This window comes from Narcine bancroftii, chromosome 8 (genome assembly GCF_036971445.1).
Source record: "Narcine bancroftii isolate sNarBan1 chromosome 8, sNarBan1.hap1, whole genome shotgun sequence".
Classification (NCBI taxonomy): domain Eukaryota; kingdom Metazoa; phylum Chordata; class Chondrichthyes; order Torpediniformes; family Narcinidae; genus Narcine; species Narcine bancroftii.
The window spans coordinates 143,447,068-143,464,207 of NC_091476.1; the positions used below are offsets into that span (position 1 = coordinate 143,447,068).

Here is a 17,140-nt window from a genome sequence, read left to right on the forward strand (position 1 = left end):
AAGGTGAGTGCTCCTTTTCCCAGAGTTGGGGAATCTAAAATAAGATGGCACAGATTTAAGGTGGGAAGGGAACAATTTAAAAGGGAGCTGAGGGGGAATTTTTTTCCCCCCACACAGAAGGTGGAACGAGCTACGGCATTTAAAAGATTTAAGACATTGACATAGTTTGGAGGAAACATTCCTAAAGCAAGCGAATGGGTCCACATCAAGTAGTCAGCCTGGATGAATTGGGGTGAAAGGCCTGCTCCAAATTAACATGCCTTAAATTCAACATGCAATATCATATTCTGGTCCCCTCCAGGAAAGGAATAGTTTATCACTTGCAATGAGAGCCAGCTGGCTGTATTGGAGGAGAAAAGTTCAAGTTATCATTGGTCAAGGGCATGCCTTTCACTTGTTTAGGGGACTGACGATGCTGAAGTGAAGCGCCAGTCGATGGAACCAGTGCATATCACCACGAGAGTTTTCCATCTTGTCAAATTCGAATCTTTCCATCTATCTCATGTATTTATTGTCTCTTTTAATTTAATTCAATTAGTTTACTATTAATTTTTTTTTCTTTACAAGTACCATTTTGGCTGCAGTAAGTTAAAATTTCAGCACATAATGTACATTGCAGAGCGTATATGACAATAAAGCTATCATGAGGCAGTGCGTTCAATACTTGGGGAATCGTGGCTGTTTGTGAGCGACTTGTGTTTTCGTGAAAAACAAGTTCATTCCTTTTTTTTTAAAATTTAGTCGTATAGCACGGTAACAGGCCATTTTGGCCCACAAGCCCATGCCACCAAATTTACACCCAATTAACCTACCTTTTTTGAACAGAGGGAGGAAACTGGAGCCCCCAGACACAGGGAGAATGTACAAACACCTTACAGAGAGCACGGGATTTAAACCCCGCTCCCGATCGCTGGCACTGTAAAGGCTTTGCGCTAACTGCATAAACCGCGTAAACGACTGGCTTCCAAAATCAAGGCTCATGGGATTGGGGGCAAAGTATTGATGTGGATTGAGAACTGGCTGGCAGGTAGAAGACAGAGAGTTGGGATAAATGGGATAAATGGCTCGTTTTCTGAGTGGCAGGCGGTGACCAGTGGGGTGCCACAGGGATCTGTACTGGGACCCCAGCTGTTCACAATTTACATTAATAATCTGGATGAGGGGATTGGATGTAATATCTCCAAATTTGCAGATGACACTAAGCTAGGAGGGGTTGTGTGCACGGAAGAGGGGGTCAGGAAGCTCCAGTGTGATTTGGATAAATTGAGGGACTGGGCAGATACATGGCAAATGCACTACAATGTGGATAAATGTGAGGTTATCCACTTTGGTAATACAAACCGGAGGGCAGATTACTATTTGAATGACAATAGATTAAGAGGTGGGGAAGTGCAGAGAGACCTAGGGTTACTTGTACACCAGTCTCTGAAGGCGAGCATGCAGGTACAGCAGGCGGTTAAAAAGGCAAATGGTATGTTGGCCTTCATATCAAGAGGGTTTGAGTATAGGAACAAGGATACCTTACTGCAGCTGTACAGGGCCTTGGTGAGACCCCACCTGGAGTATTGTGTGCAGTTTTGGTCACCTTATCTAAGGAAGGATGTTCTTGCAATGGAGGGAGTGCAGAGGCGATTCACCAGGCTGATACCTGGAATGGCAGGAATGACTTTTGAGGAAAGATTGCGCAAATTGGGATTGTACTCGCTGGAGTTTAGAAGATTGAGAGGGGATCTCATAGAGACCTATAAAATTCTGGCAGGACTGGACAGAATGGATGCAGATGGGATGTTTCCAATGATGGGAAAATCCAGAACCCGGGGCCATGGTTTGAGGATAATAGTCAAACCATTTAGGACCGAGATGAGGAGGAATTTCTTTACCCAGAGGGTGGTGAATCTGTGGAATTCATTGCCCAGAGGGCAGTAGAGGCAGGTTCATTAAATATATTTAAGAGGGAATTAGATCTATTTCTTCAGTATAAGGGTATTAAAGGTTACGGAGAGAAGGCGGGGACGGGGTACTGAACTTTAAGATCAGCCATGATCTCGTTGAATGGCGGAGCAGGCTCGAAAGGTCGAATGACCTACTCCTGCTCCTATCTTCTATGTTTCTATGCTACATCAACCGTGATTATGAAATAAAAACAAAGTTGAACCCAGCAGATGATGTCTCTGGAAAGAGAAGCACAATTGAATACTTTGGGTCTGAACTGTGTTGAAGGGTGCTAAGCCAGGAAGGCGGCACAGCTAGTAGAGTTACTTGCTTGCGGGGCCGCTGACTCCGGTTTGGTCCTGACCTCTGGTGCTGACATTGTGGAGTTTGCATGCTCTCCCTGTGATTGTATGGGTTTCCTTGTAGAATCTGGGGAGGAACACCAAGACTGGCCTGGCCACCACTCATCCTACCTGAACCCATTTTATCTCCCCACATTTCCATTAATTCCTCCAAATTCTGCTGCACAGCTGTACACCAGGCCCACTCCCCAGTGGCCAATTAACCTGCAAGTCTTTGGGAGGTGGGAGGAGCCCGGACTATCTGGAGGAAGCCAATGTAGTCATGGGAAAAACATGCAGATGCCCCTCAGACAGCGGTGGAAATCAGGGCTGTGTCGGGGGGGAGAGGGGGGTGGTGTGACACAGCAGCTTGACTCAGAATACCACTGTGCAGGGATGTGGGGAGAGCAAAATGGGAGAGATGAAAATGTGAACTTGATGGTCAGTGGGACCTGAAGGTGAGAGGGCCTCTTTGTTGTGTACTCTAACTCCAAAACCACGCTTTGTCCACCTTGAACAATCTATGGCCAACTTGTTTGCTTTCTGACTTGATTCCTTTTAGGGTTGTGTGCATGCGTATTTTTGTGTGTGTGCGTGTTTGCGTTTATATGTTTGCGTCCAAGCGTGTTTGTGTGGTGTGCTTATGTGTGTGTGCTGCAGCAGCGTTTGCCTTGTGGCCTGCTGTGTGAATAAATCCATTGCATTGCAGTGAAGAGACAGCATTTGGTCACAGAGTCATCCTGCATCGATGCCAGTGCTTGGCCCATTGTATGTATTGGCTCCATGACTAAATGTCTTTGCTTACCACCTTGATGCAGTGTATTTTACCAGTTGGGAGCAGAATCCTGATCCCCGCTAACGTTCCTGCATTTGAAGCTTGTGTATTCTGCAGAAAACATGAGTTAAAACTGAATCCCAGACGCTAGGCTAAGTTCAGAACTACCAGCTCTTGTACATCAAACCTCAAGACTCAAAAATCCAGCTGTAGTTTTCGTGTATCACTATTCAGTCATGATACTTTGCAGTTTGTGGCAGCTTGCTGTGAGTAGTTGACATCTGAACTTCTGGGATTATAGTAGTGACTGCACTGCAGGAAGAACTTCCTTGATGGAAACTTAATGCTGGGACATGGTGAGTTTATAAAAGGTTCTGTAAGGAAATGCATGTCATTATGCTTATTAAGCACAATTATCGTAGCAGTTAGCGCAACACCATTACAGTGCCAACGACCTGGGTTTGAATCCACCGTTATCTGTAAGGAGCTTGTACGTTCCTCCCGTGTCTGCGTGGGTTTCCTCCGGGAGCTCCCACCTTTCAAAAATGTACGCAGGTTGTAGGTTGGGGTATTTGGGTGGCACCGGCTTAGGGTGTGGAAGGGTCTGTTACCTTGCTGTATGTATAATTTTAAAAATATTTTAAAAAAATCTTTTTGTTTCCTCCAAGCTACTTTTTCAGAGAATCTTTGGCTGGCGGTGGCCTTTGGAAAGGGGCATTCCCTTCTTGTTTTCCATTTTCCTTTCTCAGAAGATGAAAATGATCAGCACGTTTGCAGATGACACTAAAGAGTTTGGTGTTCTCGGTAGTGAAGACGGTGGGCAAAGATTGCAGCAGGATTTTGATTAGTTGGACAGAGGCATAGTTGATAGAGAAATGTGAGTTGTTGAATTTCAGGAGGTCTAATGTGGGTAGGACCTATTTGGTAAATGGTAGGGACCTGGGGAGTGTTGTAGAGCAGAAGGATCAAGGAGTATGGGCTCATAGTACCTTGAAAGATGCATCACAGGTAGATAGTGTGGTCAAAACGGATTTTGGCACATTGGACTTCAGAAGTTGGGAGGTCATGCTGCAGTTTCAGAGACGTTGGTGAGGCCCCATTTGGAGTATTGCATTTAGTTTTGGTCACTGTGCTACAGGAAAGATGTTGTCAAGCTGGAGAGGGTGCAAAGAAGATGTTTACGAGGATGTTGCCAGGGCTGAGCTATAGAGAGAACTTCAGCAGGTGGGGACTTTTTATTCCTTGGAGCACAGAAGGATGAGGTGGTGATCCAATAGAGGGGTACAAAATTATGAGAGGAATATTGTGCGTCTTTTGCCCAGAGTAAGGGAATCGGTTACCAGATGACATGGGTTTAAGGTGGGGGGGGGGGGTTGGGGAGAGATTTAACAAGAACCTGAGGGGTAACTATTTTTTTTACACTGAGGGTGGTGGGTGTGAGGAACGGGCTGCCAGAGGAGGTGGTTGAGGCAGTTTAAGAAACATTTTTATAGATGGATAGGATGGGTTTAGAGGGATATGGGTGTGGGTGGGGATTTTGGGTCAGCATGGGAAGGTTGGACCAGATGGTCTTTTTCCACCCTCTAGGACTGTGCGACTAATTGCAGTGTTGCTGAAGCCCCCTCCTATCAACCAAAGAAAGCCGTCCACTGATTTCAAAATGGTTCTGGCAGAGACTCGGTGGGCTAAACTGCCTCCTGCACAGCAACCATCTGATTCTTTTTTTCCACAATAATAACTGAGAGACACTTCAAGCACAAGGAGCATTGGTGATTTATTTTCTAGCTGATGGTGATCTTAAAGAATCTGTTTTGAATTTTTTTTTTAGTATGTTATTGAGCATGAAATGACTGGAGTCCCTGTATCTTGCTGGCTCTTATCCCATTGCACAACCAAGCTGCTTGTTGCTGTGAGTGAACTGACTATTGAATAGGAACATTGCTGTTTCTTTCTCCTCTGAGTCCCTCAACCAAAGCAAATGTGCCATAACTTGCCCACGCGCCAAACCAGTGAAGAAAAAACTTGCTCCTGTCATCCAGTGTGATCACCCTGCCTTCAAGAGGCCAATCCATTGCACACTTGCTGGTATTTCAAAACTTTTGCTGTGGTTTGGCAGTGACCCCAAGAAGACTAAAAATGCAGCATGAACACAGCTATGTTTCTAACACTTTAAAATGCAACAGAAAAAATTATTTGTGGCCAAAATGCTTTCCCATTTATTGAAAGAAATGACAAGCAGGCTTTCCTGTGTGATTGCATCTTCAAACAGCATAACCATGAAGAAAATGAATACAACATGAATTAATTTAGGAAAATGTAGGCTGATAAAGATTGTACATGAAGATAGGGTCTTTGGCAGAAGGCCAAGATTTGGTGGTTAATGTTTAAGAGGTTCTACATGCTTTGGAGCAGACCGCGAGGGTTTGTGGCTCCAGGCGAACAATGAACCGGGCTCTTGAAGTGGGAGAGCACACCTGCTCCCCATCTCCACTGACAAGATGGATTTGAGAGTGTGCTGCGGGCAAGAAAGGTTCTCAAAGGAGCCTCATAAACTGAAGGCCTCCTGGTCGCATCAGAGGTCTAGATCTTGGAGCTCGGGTTCACTACTGAAACGGACAGGAGGCCGTGTGGCTGCAGGAGGCAGACCCATGGACACTCAGTGACTCTGAAGGGACTCTTGCTTCTCTTTCTCTTATTGGTGGGGTCTCTGTGTGTGCCTTTACAGCAGGCAAAAGTTGACAAATATTGTATACAGTAGTAAAACAAGCAACCGGCAAAAAAATTGTGGAAAATGAATAGGTAAAAAGCACGGAAGTTTAAAATTAGCGCGCCTCACCATTAGTGTGCCAATCACACAACACACAATCTCAGGCAACTGGAAAATATACCTTTTAAAATTTAAATTTAGATGGGAACAGGTGATTTCAGCCCACAAGCCCATGTCGCCCAATTACACCCAATTAACCTACAACCAAGCTGCTTGTCGCTGTGAGTGAACTGACTATTGAATAGGAACGTCACTGTTTGTTTCTCCTCTGAGTCCCTCAATGGTGAGAAGAAACTGGGAAAACCCACGCAGACTCAGGGAGATCGTACAAACTCCTTACAGACAGCGCAGGAATCGAACCATGGTCCCAATCACTGGCGCTGTAACAGTTGCGCTAACCGGAAAACCCCATAGCTACTGGATATCTGGGGTTTTACTGTATTTATTACATACTGTGAAACTATCTTGAATCTTGAGAATCCAATGTGTGGACGCTGGTCCTGTGGCTCAACTGGTCTTTGCTGGTACAGTATGTTTCCGATTATCCAAAATGCTTGGGACCGGACCTATTTCGGTTAAGTCAATTTTTCAGATATTTGGGAATTTTCTCTAAAGCAGACCAGTAGCATCAGGAGAATACTTGTATTGCCGATCCCTGACACCTCCCCACTGCCGTCACCAATCCTGTCCGAGAGCTCAAGGTCCCCACTCCTGCCCAGGAGCCTGCGGTCTCACCTCACATGTAAGCAGTAGGAGATTGCACAGGGATTGGCAGTCAGCAGAATTCCAGCGACCCCGCTGAAAGGGTATATCACGGAGGGAGTAGCTCAGGAGAACGGGGAGAGAGTTTGGCTCGGACGTCAAGCAGGGACAGAGTGCGGCTCGGGCGGGGAGAGAGAAGCTCCGCGGCTGAGATGGGTGAACGGGGAGAGAGTGGGGTATTCATTTCAAATTCTGAGAATGCCACAATGAATTTTATCACAAAATTACAGTAACTCATGACAAAAAAAATGACAATCTATAAATAAATAATCAGTGCTATCCTGTCCGATGTGAAACCTGTGGACAAATGTCTCCTTTGTAAAATTGATTCCTCGAGTACAGTAGGTAAATTTTTTTTAAATTACCCCACTTAAAAAAAAACTTTTGAATATTTGGAATTTTGGTTCATTGGTTTTTGGTTAATTGGAAAGTACTGTATGAACAAATTACACTATTTATTGTACAGAGATACAGTGAAATCTTTGTTTCCTGAGATATCCAAGCAAGTCCACCCATACCCAATAACAGCAGGTGGTACAATAATAAAACTGCAGTGCAGGTGTAGTGTTAGCGTAAATCAAGCGTGTTACAAAGTGCAGGTATAGACAAGTTGAAGACACTAAACTTGCTGAAGGAAAAGGTGCTGGAGAAAGGGAGATGCCTATGTGCTGATCCCAGCCGATCTTTTGACAACCTTATTTCTGCAAAATAATTCATCCAGCATGACTAGTGCTCCGCTTTTTAAATATTCTTTCACACTTAGCATAAAATAAGGTTGCCCTAAGTCTGTTTGAGCTGAACTAAATTTAGACATACAACGTGGACAAGGGCCCTTTCAGCCCAGGAGCCCATGCTACCCAATGACATCCAATTGACCTAAAACCCCTGGTTCTTTTTGAAGGGTGGATGGGGAATGGAGCACCTGGAGGAAACCCACGCAGGCACGGGGAGAACATTTAAGCTCCTTACAGACAGCCAGATTTGAACCCTGGTCACTGGCACTGTAAAAGCGTTGCCCTAACTGCTATGTTAACCATACCGCCCTCTAATACTACAGTATTAGAGTACAGTGTGCACTGTTACTCCACTGTATTCCAATCTTGCTGGATAGCACACAGCACAAACTTTTTCACTGCACCCCAGCAAGCGTGCTGATAAACGTAAACTTGAACGTGGTTGTTATTAATAGTTCTCAACTCTGGACTGCATTGCTGCATGGCGGTGAGAGTGTCAGGGATCGCAACAGTCTTCTACATTTACCTAATCACCCTGTTTGTTTACTTTCCTTCCACACTCTTTCCCCCTCCCCCACCCCCGCCCCTCCTCCCCCACTCCAGTCATTCATTCCACCCATCAACGAGTTCCAGATCGGCATGAAGCTGGAAGCCAAGGACCCCCGGAACATCACCTCAACCTGTATCGCCACAGTGGTCGGAATTACCGGTGCACGGCTGCGATTGCGTCTCGATGGAAGCGACAACAAGAATGACTTCTGGCGCTTGGTGTACTCGTCTGATATTCAGCCAATCGGAAGCTGTGAAAAGAATGCGGGCATGCTGCAGCCACCCCTGGGTAAGGCACGAAAGCTGGAGTTAATTCCTCATTCTCGTGGGATACACGGGCAGCAGCTTGCTTGCTTGTCCTCCTGTCATGTTGTCCTGGGTCGTGCTCCAAAAGCTGCTCCCCAATTCTCAAATGTGACAACACCAGAATTGTTCTGTTGACTAGAAAACCCTCTGGGATGTACTGAAAGGTTGTTTGCAGAGGGTTGTGGATGTGGCTCAATCCATCATACCTCCTCCTCTCCATCGAGTCCATCCATACCTCCAACCTCTCGTGTCGGGCTCATTACCCCCTCTTTGCTCGCACTCTCCCCTCTCAAGGTTTGCTCACTTGTATTGGTTAAAAAACATACAGAAATGCTGAAGGAACTCGGCCGGTCTCTCATTGACCAAAGGAGGTAAAGATATATTGCCTTCATTTTGGGCTTGAGCCCTTCTTCAAGGTATAAGCAATGAACAGGATGGTGTCTGAATAAAGAGGAGGAGTCCAGATCAACAAAAGGTCTTAAATGGACACGATAAGAGGAAAGATGAGATATATCTTCACTTCTCATGAACAAACGCTGTGAGATCAGTTGAGTTCCTCCAGCATTTCTGTGTATTTTTATTACAATCACAGTGTCTGCAGACTTTCGTGTTTCATTTGTATTGGTTCCTGAGATTTGCTGCCCTTTGTTAATCTCTGATCCTCTCCCTCCCTGTCCTCCATTCCCCCGAAGGACTGGTACATCCCTGTTAGAAGCCTGGACACTATAGTGGATACCCTCCCTCAGAACCTGGGTGATGAGTCATGAGGGGAACATATCATAGATCAGCTTTGCACCTTGAATGCGGGTTATTTTCCACCAAGGACAAATATTTATCAAAACTCTTATACTAGTGGTCTGTATGGTCTGTTGCTTCATGAACTATACTCTTTATCATTCTTCCTCACTTCAAGCCTGCACTCCCCTGTAACAAAGATATTTTAATTTATTGTCGTTCCTTATCCCTGACCTGGGTCAGTCTTCAGAAGTTTGGATTGCGGCCAACCTGGCTGAATGGATCCAAAATCACTGATGTCCACGTCTATCCATAAACTAATTTTTTAGTAATGCACTAGTTATTTAATGCAGTGATGGAAAGCAATTACTAGGCACTTTCAAGTGGCCAAAATCTCCCATTGTAAAGCCGCATATTATGCCCATATGCGGATGTCGGGAGGCCATTTGAAAGCGCAGGAGGCGCATGTGAGGTGAACTTTGTAACTCTCCTCTGGGAGGGATAATCGCCGGACACTGAGGTCCCCCCCAGCACGTCAATGCAGCCGCCTGAAAGTGGCTGCTAAGTGGATGACAATCAGCTGGCGAGCGCCTGACAGCCCCCCTCCCAGCTGCCCCGTCCCCCGGTGTGGGACGCAGGGCAGGGGCAGCCAGTGCAGGCTGTCAACGATGGGGCAGCCAGTGTGAGCTGTCCCCATACTGATCCCACTTCCCCGCTCTCTCCCCACAGCCCCGTATCAGTTCCCACACTGTGGGGTGGCCGGTGCAGGCTGTCAACACAGGGGCAGCCAGCACAGGACGTCCCCAATCTGACAGCCTACGCCGGCCGCCCCACAATGTGGGGACTGATATAGGGCTGTGGGGAGAGAGTGGGGCAGTGGGATCAGTGTGGGGACGTCCCGCGCGGGCCACCCCCGCGCTGACAGCCTGCCCTGGCCACCCCAAAGTGTGGGGACTGCTATAAGGCTGTGGGGAGAGAGCGGGACAGTGGGTTCAGTGTGCGGACGACCTGCATCGGCTGCCCTAGCACCGACAGCCTGCGCCGGCTGACCCAGCTCTGACAGCCAGCATCCCAACCCTAACAGCCCGAAGGGACAGGAGCCGGAGTGCGCTCCGAGGCGCCTCCCACGAAGCTGCTACTTTCAGATGGCCAGCGCTGCGCTATCAGCGCTGCCACCTGAACAGCCATTTCACAGGTCTGAATCCGCTTCTGTAGGCACATTCTTGGCGGAGAATGCACCTCAAGAAGCCTACTGTAAAACCCATTATCCAGAATTCATGCTACTGGCAGTCTCAAACAATGGGCAAAAAAAATTGTGGTAAAAAATATGGAACTTTAAAAATGGAACACCTCTTCTTTAGTTCACCAACCCATGCAACACACATTCTCAAGCAACCAGAAAATACACTTATCCAGCATTTTCCAATCCCGGATACCAGGGGTTTAACTGGATTTATAAAATTTCTATTGTGGCAAAATTGTATATTTAATAATCTGAGTATTTGTATGGTGACCTCTCCCTTGGATATTTCAATTCTCTTGTCCTGTTGCATCTGTTCTTCTCTAAGATGCTGTGTCCTCAATGACTTCTTGCTGTTGCGAGCATCCAAACACTGCAATTTATGGCAACTGTTAGAGTGTAAAATTGAGTGGAGTTTGGGACCAGGTCTCAACTGCAGCCCTTACTGACAGGTTAAAACTGGAGGCTGAACACGTGGTGGAATTGTATTCCAATGATATAACCAGAGACTGTCACTTTGTCAGGGTTGAAGCCCCTTGGGCTAGCTATTGTTAAACAATAGATGCAGAGCAGTCGGGGAGGAGTTGGTGTAAATGATGGCTTCTTACTCCTTTTCGATACTCAAGTGTGGTGGAGAAACTCAGCAGGTCATGCAGCATCCATAGGAAATAAAGGGTTACCGACAAAGGGCTCAGGCCAGAAGCATTGGTTACCTTTTGCTTCCGATGGATGCTGTGTGACCTGCTGAGTTTCTCCAATGGATGTGTGTATTGCACTTGGCCCGAGTGTCTGTAGATTTTCTCGGTTAATTCTCACTCCCTGTGTTCATATTGTGGAAGCAGCATTCCCTCATCCAGCAGGCTGAAAAATAGCTGGGCATTTGTCTTTTCGATGTAGACACAAACAAAGGAGCAGCCAGGTCATCCAAGTTAGTAAAGCCACAATCCTGGAGACACTCAGCAGGTCATGCAGCGTACTTTAGGAAGCAAAGATAAAGATGCATGCCAAGCCTTTTGGTCCTGGGCCCTTCATGAGCAAAATGGAAGCTGGTGCCCGAACAAGATGATGGGGGAAGGGGGCGGGGGGGGTAGCGCAGACCTTCAAGCAAGAGGTAGTCGGTGGATGGGGAGGGGATATAGCTCTGTGAATGGAGAGCAATGGGGGTGGAGGGCTGGAGGAAAGGAGACCGAAGAATGAGAAAGAATGGGGGTGGTCTCGCAAAAACTGGTGGTCGATGTTAATGCCATCCTGTTGGAGAGGGGCCACTTTCACAGGTGGATAGGGTTATAAAGAGAACTTTTGGCATATTTGGCTTTCGTAAATCAAAGTAGTGAGTACATGAGTTGGGATGTTATGCTAAAGTTGTATAAGAATTTGTTGAGGCCAAATTTGGAGTAGTGTGTGCAGTTTTGGTCACCTAACTACAGGAAAGATCTGATAGAAAGAGTGCAGAAAAGATTTACCTAGGATGTTGCCCAGACTTCAGGAACTGGGTTACGGGAAAAGGTTAAACAGGTTAGGACTTTAACATCTTGCAATGTCCCACGATTCTTTGCAATATATATATAGCGAATTGAAGCGGTGGTAAAGAGTCAACTATATTGAGCAATTTGCAGTCACAGATAGTCCAGACCAATGAATTTCCTTGCCAATATCCACTCGTGAACCTGATGGGTTTTCTCTGTCGCATCTTTCATCTGTTTCCCTGAGGGTGTGATGAGAAAGATCAGAAGTAACAGGGACGGTGGCCATGAACCCAGCCTGCTCCTGTGTGGATGTAGTAGCTGTCAGCTGGGCAAAATGAGCAGCCCCAGCTGTTTGCCCTCAATCCAGAGTAAAGCATACATTCACTTCTCCTCTGCTGCATTTCCTGAATGCTGCAGCTCAATCTCCAAAGGTTTCTTTTGCCTGTTGCTAGAACACAAACCTTTTTTTTAGCCAATACTGCACACCCTCGAGTGCCTTCCATCTGTTGATGAGAGAGTGCTCACTTGGAGGTTGGCAACCCTTATATCGTTCAGAATAAACTGCAGTGATTTTAAATTTAAATTTTTTAATTTAGAAATAAATCATGGTAAAAGGCCCTTCTGACCCATGAGCCTGTGCGACATAATTACACCCAATTTAACTTACAACCCTCGATACGCTTTGAAGGCTGGGAGGAAACTCACGCAGACACGAGGAGAATGTACAAGCTCCTTCCCAACGGCACCAGATTCAAATCCAGGTTACTAGCTTCGTGCTAACCGTGCCGCCCAATCTTCCTGAAAACTAAGCTTCAGAATCCAGATGAAGGCTTGCATTTATATGATGCCTTTTGTTGACTGGGTATGTCCCTAAACAGTTTATCGATGAGGAAGAATTTTCAAACCATTCTGTGCATTGTATTTGGGGGAAACACCGCAAGGTTCCACAGATTACAGGGGGGATAATTGGGAAGACCTATATTCAGTAGTGTTGAATGGCGGGGGGGGGTAAAAATTGGTCAGGACACTGAGGTTAACGTCGTTACTCTTCTACAGCAGCATGTCATGGAACGTTTCCTTTCAGCTGAGAGGTGTCACAGAAGTTCAGCCTGGAACTAGGTCCTTCAGTCTGTTGAGTTTACTCTGACCTTCACCCATCCATTTTGATTCGTTTTAAACCTCCACCTCTCCAGCAGCTTTACCTTCTGCTCCTTAACCCTGCCCTCACCCCAAATTCTACAGTTTATATGGGGGCAATTTACAGCAGCTTTACCTCTACATTAACCGTGCCTCTCTTTATTTGGAAAATAGGGCAAAATGGGAGACTTGCAACTTGGGATATTTAAACGACAGTAAGTATTCCATCTGAAGGCAGATTAGTTCCTTCTTCTTGTCTCACTGCTGGGAATGACTGTGTTAGGACATCGAAAAATACAGGCCCTTTGGCCCATGTCTAGGCTAAACATGATTCCCTAATTGCACGATGCAAACCCCTCTATTCTCTGCACATTTGTGTGTGTCTCTCTCTAGAAGCCTCTTAAACTTATTTATTTGCCAGTCATAACTGAAGGATGTATGGAGCATTTTATGCATGGCTTGTGGCAGTATTTGATTCCATGGGGAGATGCCTGTGGGAACCGATGCATTGCCTATTGGCTTTGTATATTGGCCACTGGATCATTGGTTCACCCTTGGATTGGCAGAGAGAATGACACTCATGCTGCAAGTTAGAATTTTTTTGTTGCATTATTACTAATAAGTGAGTCAGGTTCTTCTGCGAGCAGACTAGCAAGTCAACTTCAACATTCGCACAACTGTTGAAAGCAGCAAGACAGCAGCACAGTTGCAGAGCATGGGGTTACAGTAAGATCCATTAGCACCAAGCAAGTGCTGTAGGAGAGCGCTGATGTGAGGTTCATTCAATAGCCTGATGGCTGTGGGGAAGGAACTGTTACTTAAGCCTGATGGTGCAAGATTTCAGACTTTTGAAACTTCTAACCAATGGGAGGAGGGTTTTCAGGGTGGGATGTATCCTTCGGCGACTGCTGGCTCAATTGCCCGGATAACAGGAGGTGTAGATGGAGTCCGTGTGACGTTCTGAGCTGCATTATCCTCCTTCTGCAGCAGCTTCTGCCCTTGAGCAGAGCAGCCCCCATCCCATGTTTGGGGAGGGGGGGGTGGGCGGGGTATGTTGAACTCCCTTACATTTCTAAGATAGTAGAGGCACTGGTGCATCAGTGTCACATCTTAAGAGTATCTTTGTGTCAAACCAAATGGATTCAGCCAACAATACAAAACGAAGAAAACGATTGACATGCTTAGAAACCCTTGTAACTCCTCTCCACGACCCTCACCCTCCCCTCTCCTAATCAAGTCCATCATGGCTGATCTGAATTGGAATCCTTCTGATCATGACCCAATCCTCCTGCTCTCTCAGGTGGCCAGAGACAGGTAGCAGTTTCCCTACCTGATCTATCCTTCACGTCCTGACCAATATTTATCTTCTTAAGTCATGGTCACTACCAGTGGATTAACTGTTCCCTCTGACATTGCTACTGTGCAGAGTTTATCATGTATAAATTGGCTGCAGTGTTTCCAACAATTTGATTGTGAATGACTTTCAGACAGAAGCTCATTGACTGTGGAATCCTTTGGGACACCTTGTGGCTGAGAGGATCAAATCCTTTCCTCGGTGGCAAAGACCACACTTTTGGGCACTGCAGAGGAAATTAGGATAATAAATATGAATTCCAACCCCCGAATGATCTCTGGCAGCATTGCAAGTACCTGGAAATGTTTTGAGTAACTTTATAGCCTTGAGCTTCTGGTATTGTGTTTCATGGCATATTCTGTGGATTCAGCGTGTTTAAAATTGACTTGACTACAACAGTGTCCCCCAGGCTTACATCTGCTGTCATGTTTCACGCCAGCTGCTTTTTCTGAAGGTCATTATTGCTTAAGAGTTTTCAAATTTGGCTACTAGAGTTGAAAAGGTTCTAAACCTTCCTTGGGATTATTTATTGAGTCTTTTAGCAGTTTGGAAGCAGGGGTTTAGCGATTGTTACCCACATAGTGCAGAGCCAAGTTAAACGGGTGGTTGAATGTTTCCTCTTGCTAGATCTTACTCGTTTCCTCCATATCTGCCCTTTGTCGTCTCTGATTTGAATTGTTCCACCATTGGTGGCTGTGCCTTCAGCTGCCAGCACTATTCCTTCCCTGAACCTTGCTCCTTCTTCTCATTGTTTAAACACTTGGTTCTATGTTCAGTCTGATAATAGTCCCATATACAGTGCCTAGACCAGGAGTGACCAAATTTGCTTAATGGAAGAGCCACCAACAATAATGTTCAGATGTTTGAGAGCCACAAGACATGAAAAGCTATGACATGCATGTTTTACTCTTGCACATTTCATTAGAAAAATGTTATATAAATATTTTAATATGTAATAATATTTATTCATTATGTAGTTTTTAAACTCCTCATTTGAATTAGTTTTAATCATCAAAAAAGTACACACATACATCAAATTCTTTTGTCAGAGTACATCACAACCCTGAGATTCTTTATCCTGCAGGCCAGGCAGAATTGCCACTTATTGGTAGTGCAAAAAAAACCTCTATACTGTGTAGACATGTAAACAAATAAAAATTGTAAACAGATAATGAATGTAAACAAACTGTGCAAGACAGAAAATCAATATTCAACAATAAATAATGTGCAGTCCTTAAATGAGTCTCTGATTGAATTTGTCGTTGAGGAGTCTGATGGTAGAGGGGTAGCAGCTGCTTCTAAACCTGGTGGTGTGAGTCTTGTGGCACCTAGACCTCTTTCCTGATGGCAGCAGCGAGAACAGAGCATGTGTTGGTTGATGCAGATCCTTGATGAGGCTGCTGCTCTTCGTCGACAGTGTTTCCTGTAGATGTGTTTTCAATGGTGGAGAAGATTTTACCTGTGATCGCCTGGGTTGTGTCCATGACCTTTTGGAGGGTTTTATGCTCAAGGATATTGGTGACCCCATCCAGACCGTGATGCAGCCTGCCAGCACACTCTCCACCACACATCTGTAGGAATTTGCCAGTGTATCTTTTGAAATATTTAAAAAATCCTGATTGGTTATTTTGAGTCATTGACTTGGCTGTGAGTCATTGAAAATCCGGCTGATATGTTGTCAAGGCTGAACGAATTGTCTCTGTCAGTTGTTGATTTTTAAGTCCACGTTCAAGATGTTGAGAGCTTGGATGGGTGGGCGGCCAGGGCCTGGACCAGAGTTCCCAGTCGCTGAATCGGGAGCTCCAGCGAGTGGGCGGCTGGGTCCTAGGTGAGAGATGGTGGAAGTAGCATCAGGAGCTTGGGTGGCTGGGCGGCCGGGGGCAATAAAAGTGGGGTCGACCTTAACATAGTATCGACTATTACACACATATGTATACGTACCAAATATTTTCAATCGCAAGCCACTCCCAATAAAACTACCATTGTGAGCATTGCCTCGTGTGATTCCTATCTCAACCAATATATTTTCGCGAGCAGCATATTATACAATATGTAAAGGAGCCGCATATGGCTCGCAAATGGCGGTTTGGCCACTCCTACCTAGAGGTTAGTACATATCTGGAACAAGCTATATAAATTGGTACAATTTTGACATTCAGAAGACATTTGGATGGATTATGGGATAGTAAAGGCCTAGAAGGATTTGGACGAAATGCAGGCAAATGGGACCAGTCTGCAGTGCTATCTTGCCCTGCACACAATAGATGGGCTAAAAGGGCCTGTTGTGCACTGCATTGACACTATGTGAGAGGAGCTGTGGGTATCAATCATGCAGACTGGGAAGGGTGACAGATTTCCTTCCCCACAGAGAGGTGGCCAGATGGGGTTTTCATAACAAATTAGCAGTTTTATTGAAGTAAAACATGAAGGTCTGCAGACACCGTGATTGAAGTAAAAACACCATGCTGGAGAAACTCAGCAGGTCATACAGGGTCCTTTATAGAGCAAAGATACATAACCAACATTTTGAGCTTGAGCCCTTCATTAAGGTATGGAAAAATTGTTGGCATGTGCTGTGTACTTTATATAACAAAGTAAAGGTAGATAAACCAATGGCAGCTGCCTGCCTACATTTTGCTCATACATTGATGAAGGGCTCAATCCCAAAATGTTGGTTTTGCTCTATAAAGTGCACTGTTTGGCCTGGTGAGTTTCTCCACCATTGTGTTTTTATTTATAGTAGTTATATTGGTCATGATTATTCAAAGACTATGTTTCTCATGTTTAAGAGAATGTAATTAACGGAGAGAAAGATAGGTGGCGGGGTGAAAAGGAGGTTATTAACTGGTTGCAGGAAGGTAAAAGAGGGTGGGAATGGACATCATATGAAAACCTATCAATCTCATGAGAATTTTTCACTTGACCTTCCTGCTATGAGAGAGCTCTAAATCACTGGCTGTTGTCTTGCTCTGGCCTCTGATGTTACAAATCCAGATGTCACCGAAGTGGTCACAACGCCCTCAGCTGATATCTAGGCTCAGT

General features: G+C 45.5%; 1 protein-coding gene across 7 annotated transcripts in view; it reads left to right on the plus strand.

Annotated features, from left to right (window-relative positions):
* LOC138741297 (polycomb protein SCMH1-like) overlaps window positions 1-17,140 on the plus strand; it is a 154,697-nt gene that overhangs the window by 87,238 nt on the left and 50,319 nt on the right. For all 7 annotated transcript variants that reach the window (XM_069895141.1, XM_069895138.1, XM_069895140.1 and 4 more), the window contains one exon: window positions 7,915-8,149. In XM_069895141.1, coding sequence (XP_069751242.1) covers window positions 7,915-8,149 — 235 coding nt within the window. The remainder of the gene's footprint in view (window positions 1-7,914; window positions 8,150-17,140) is intronic.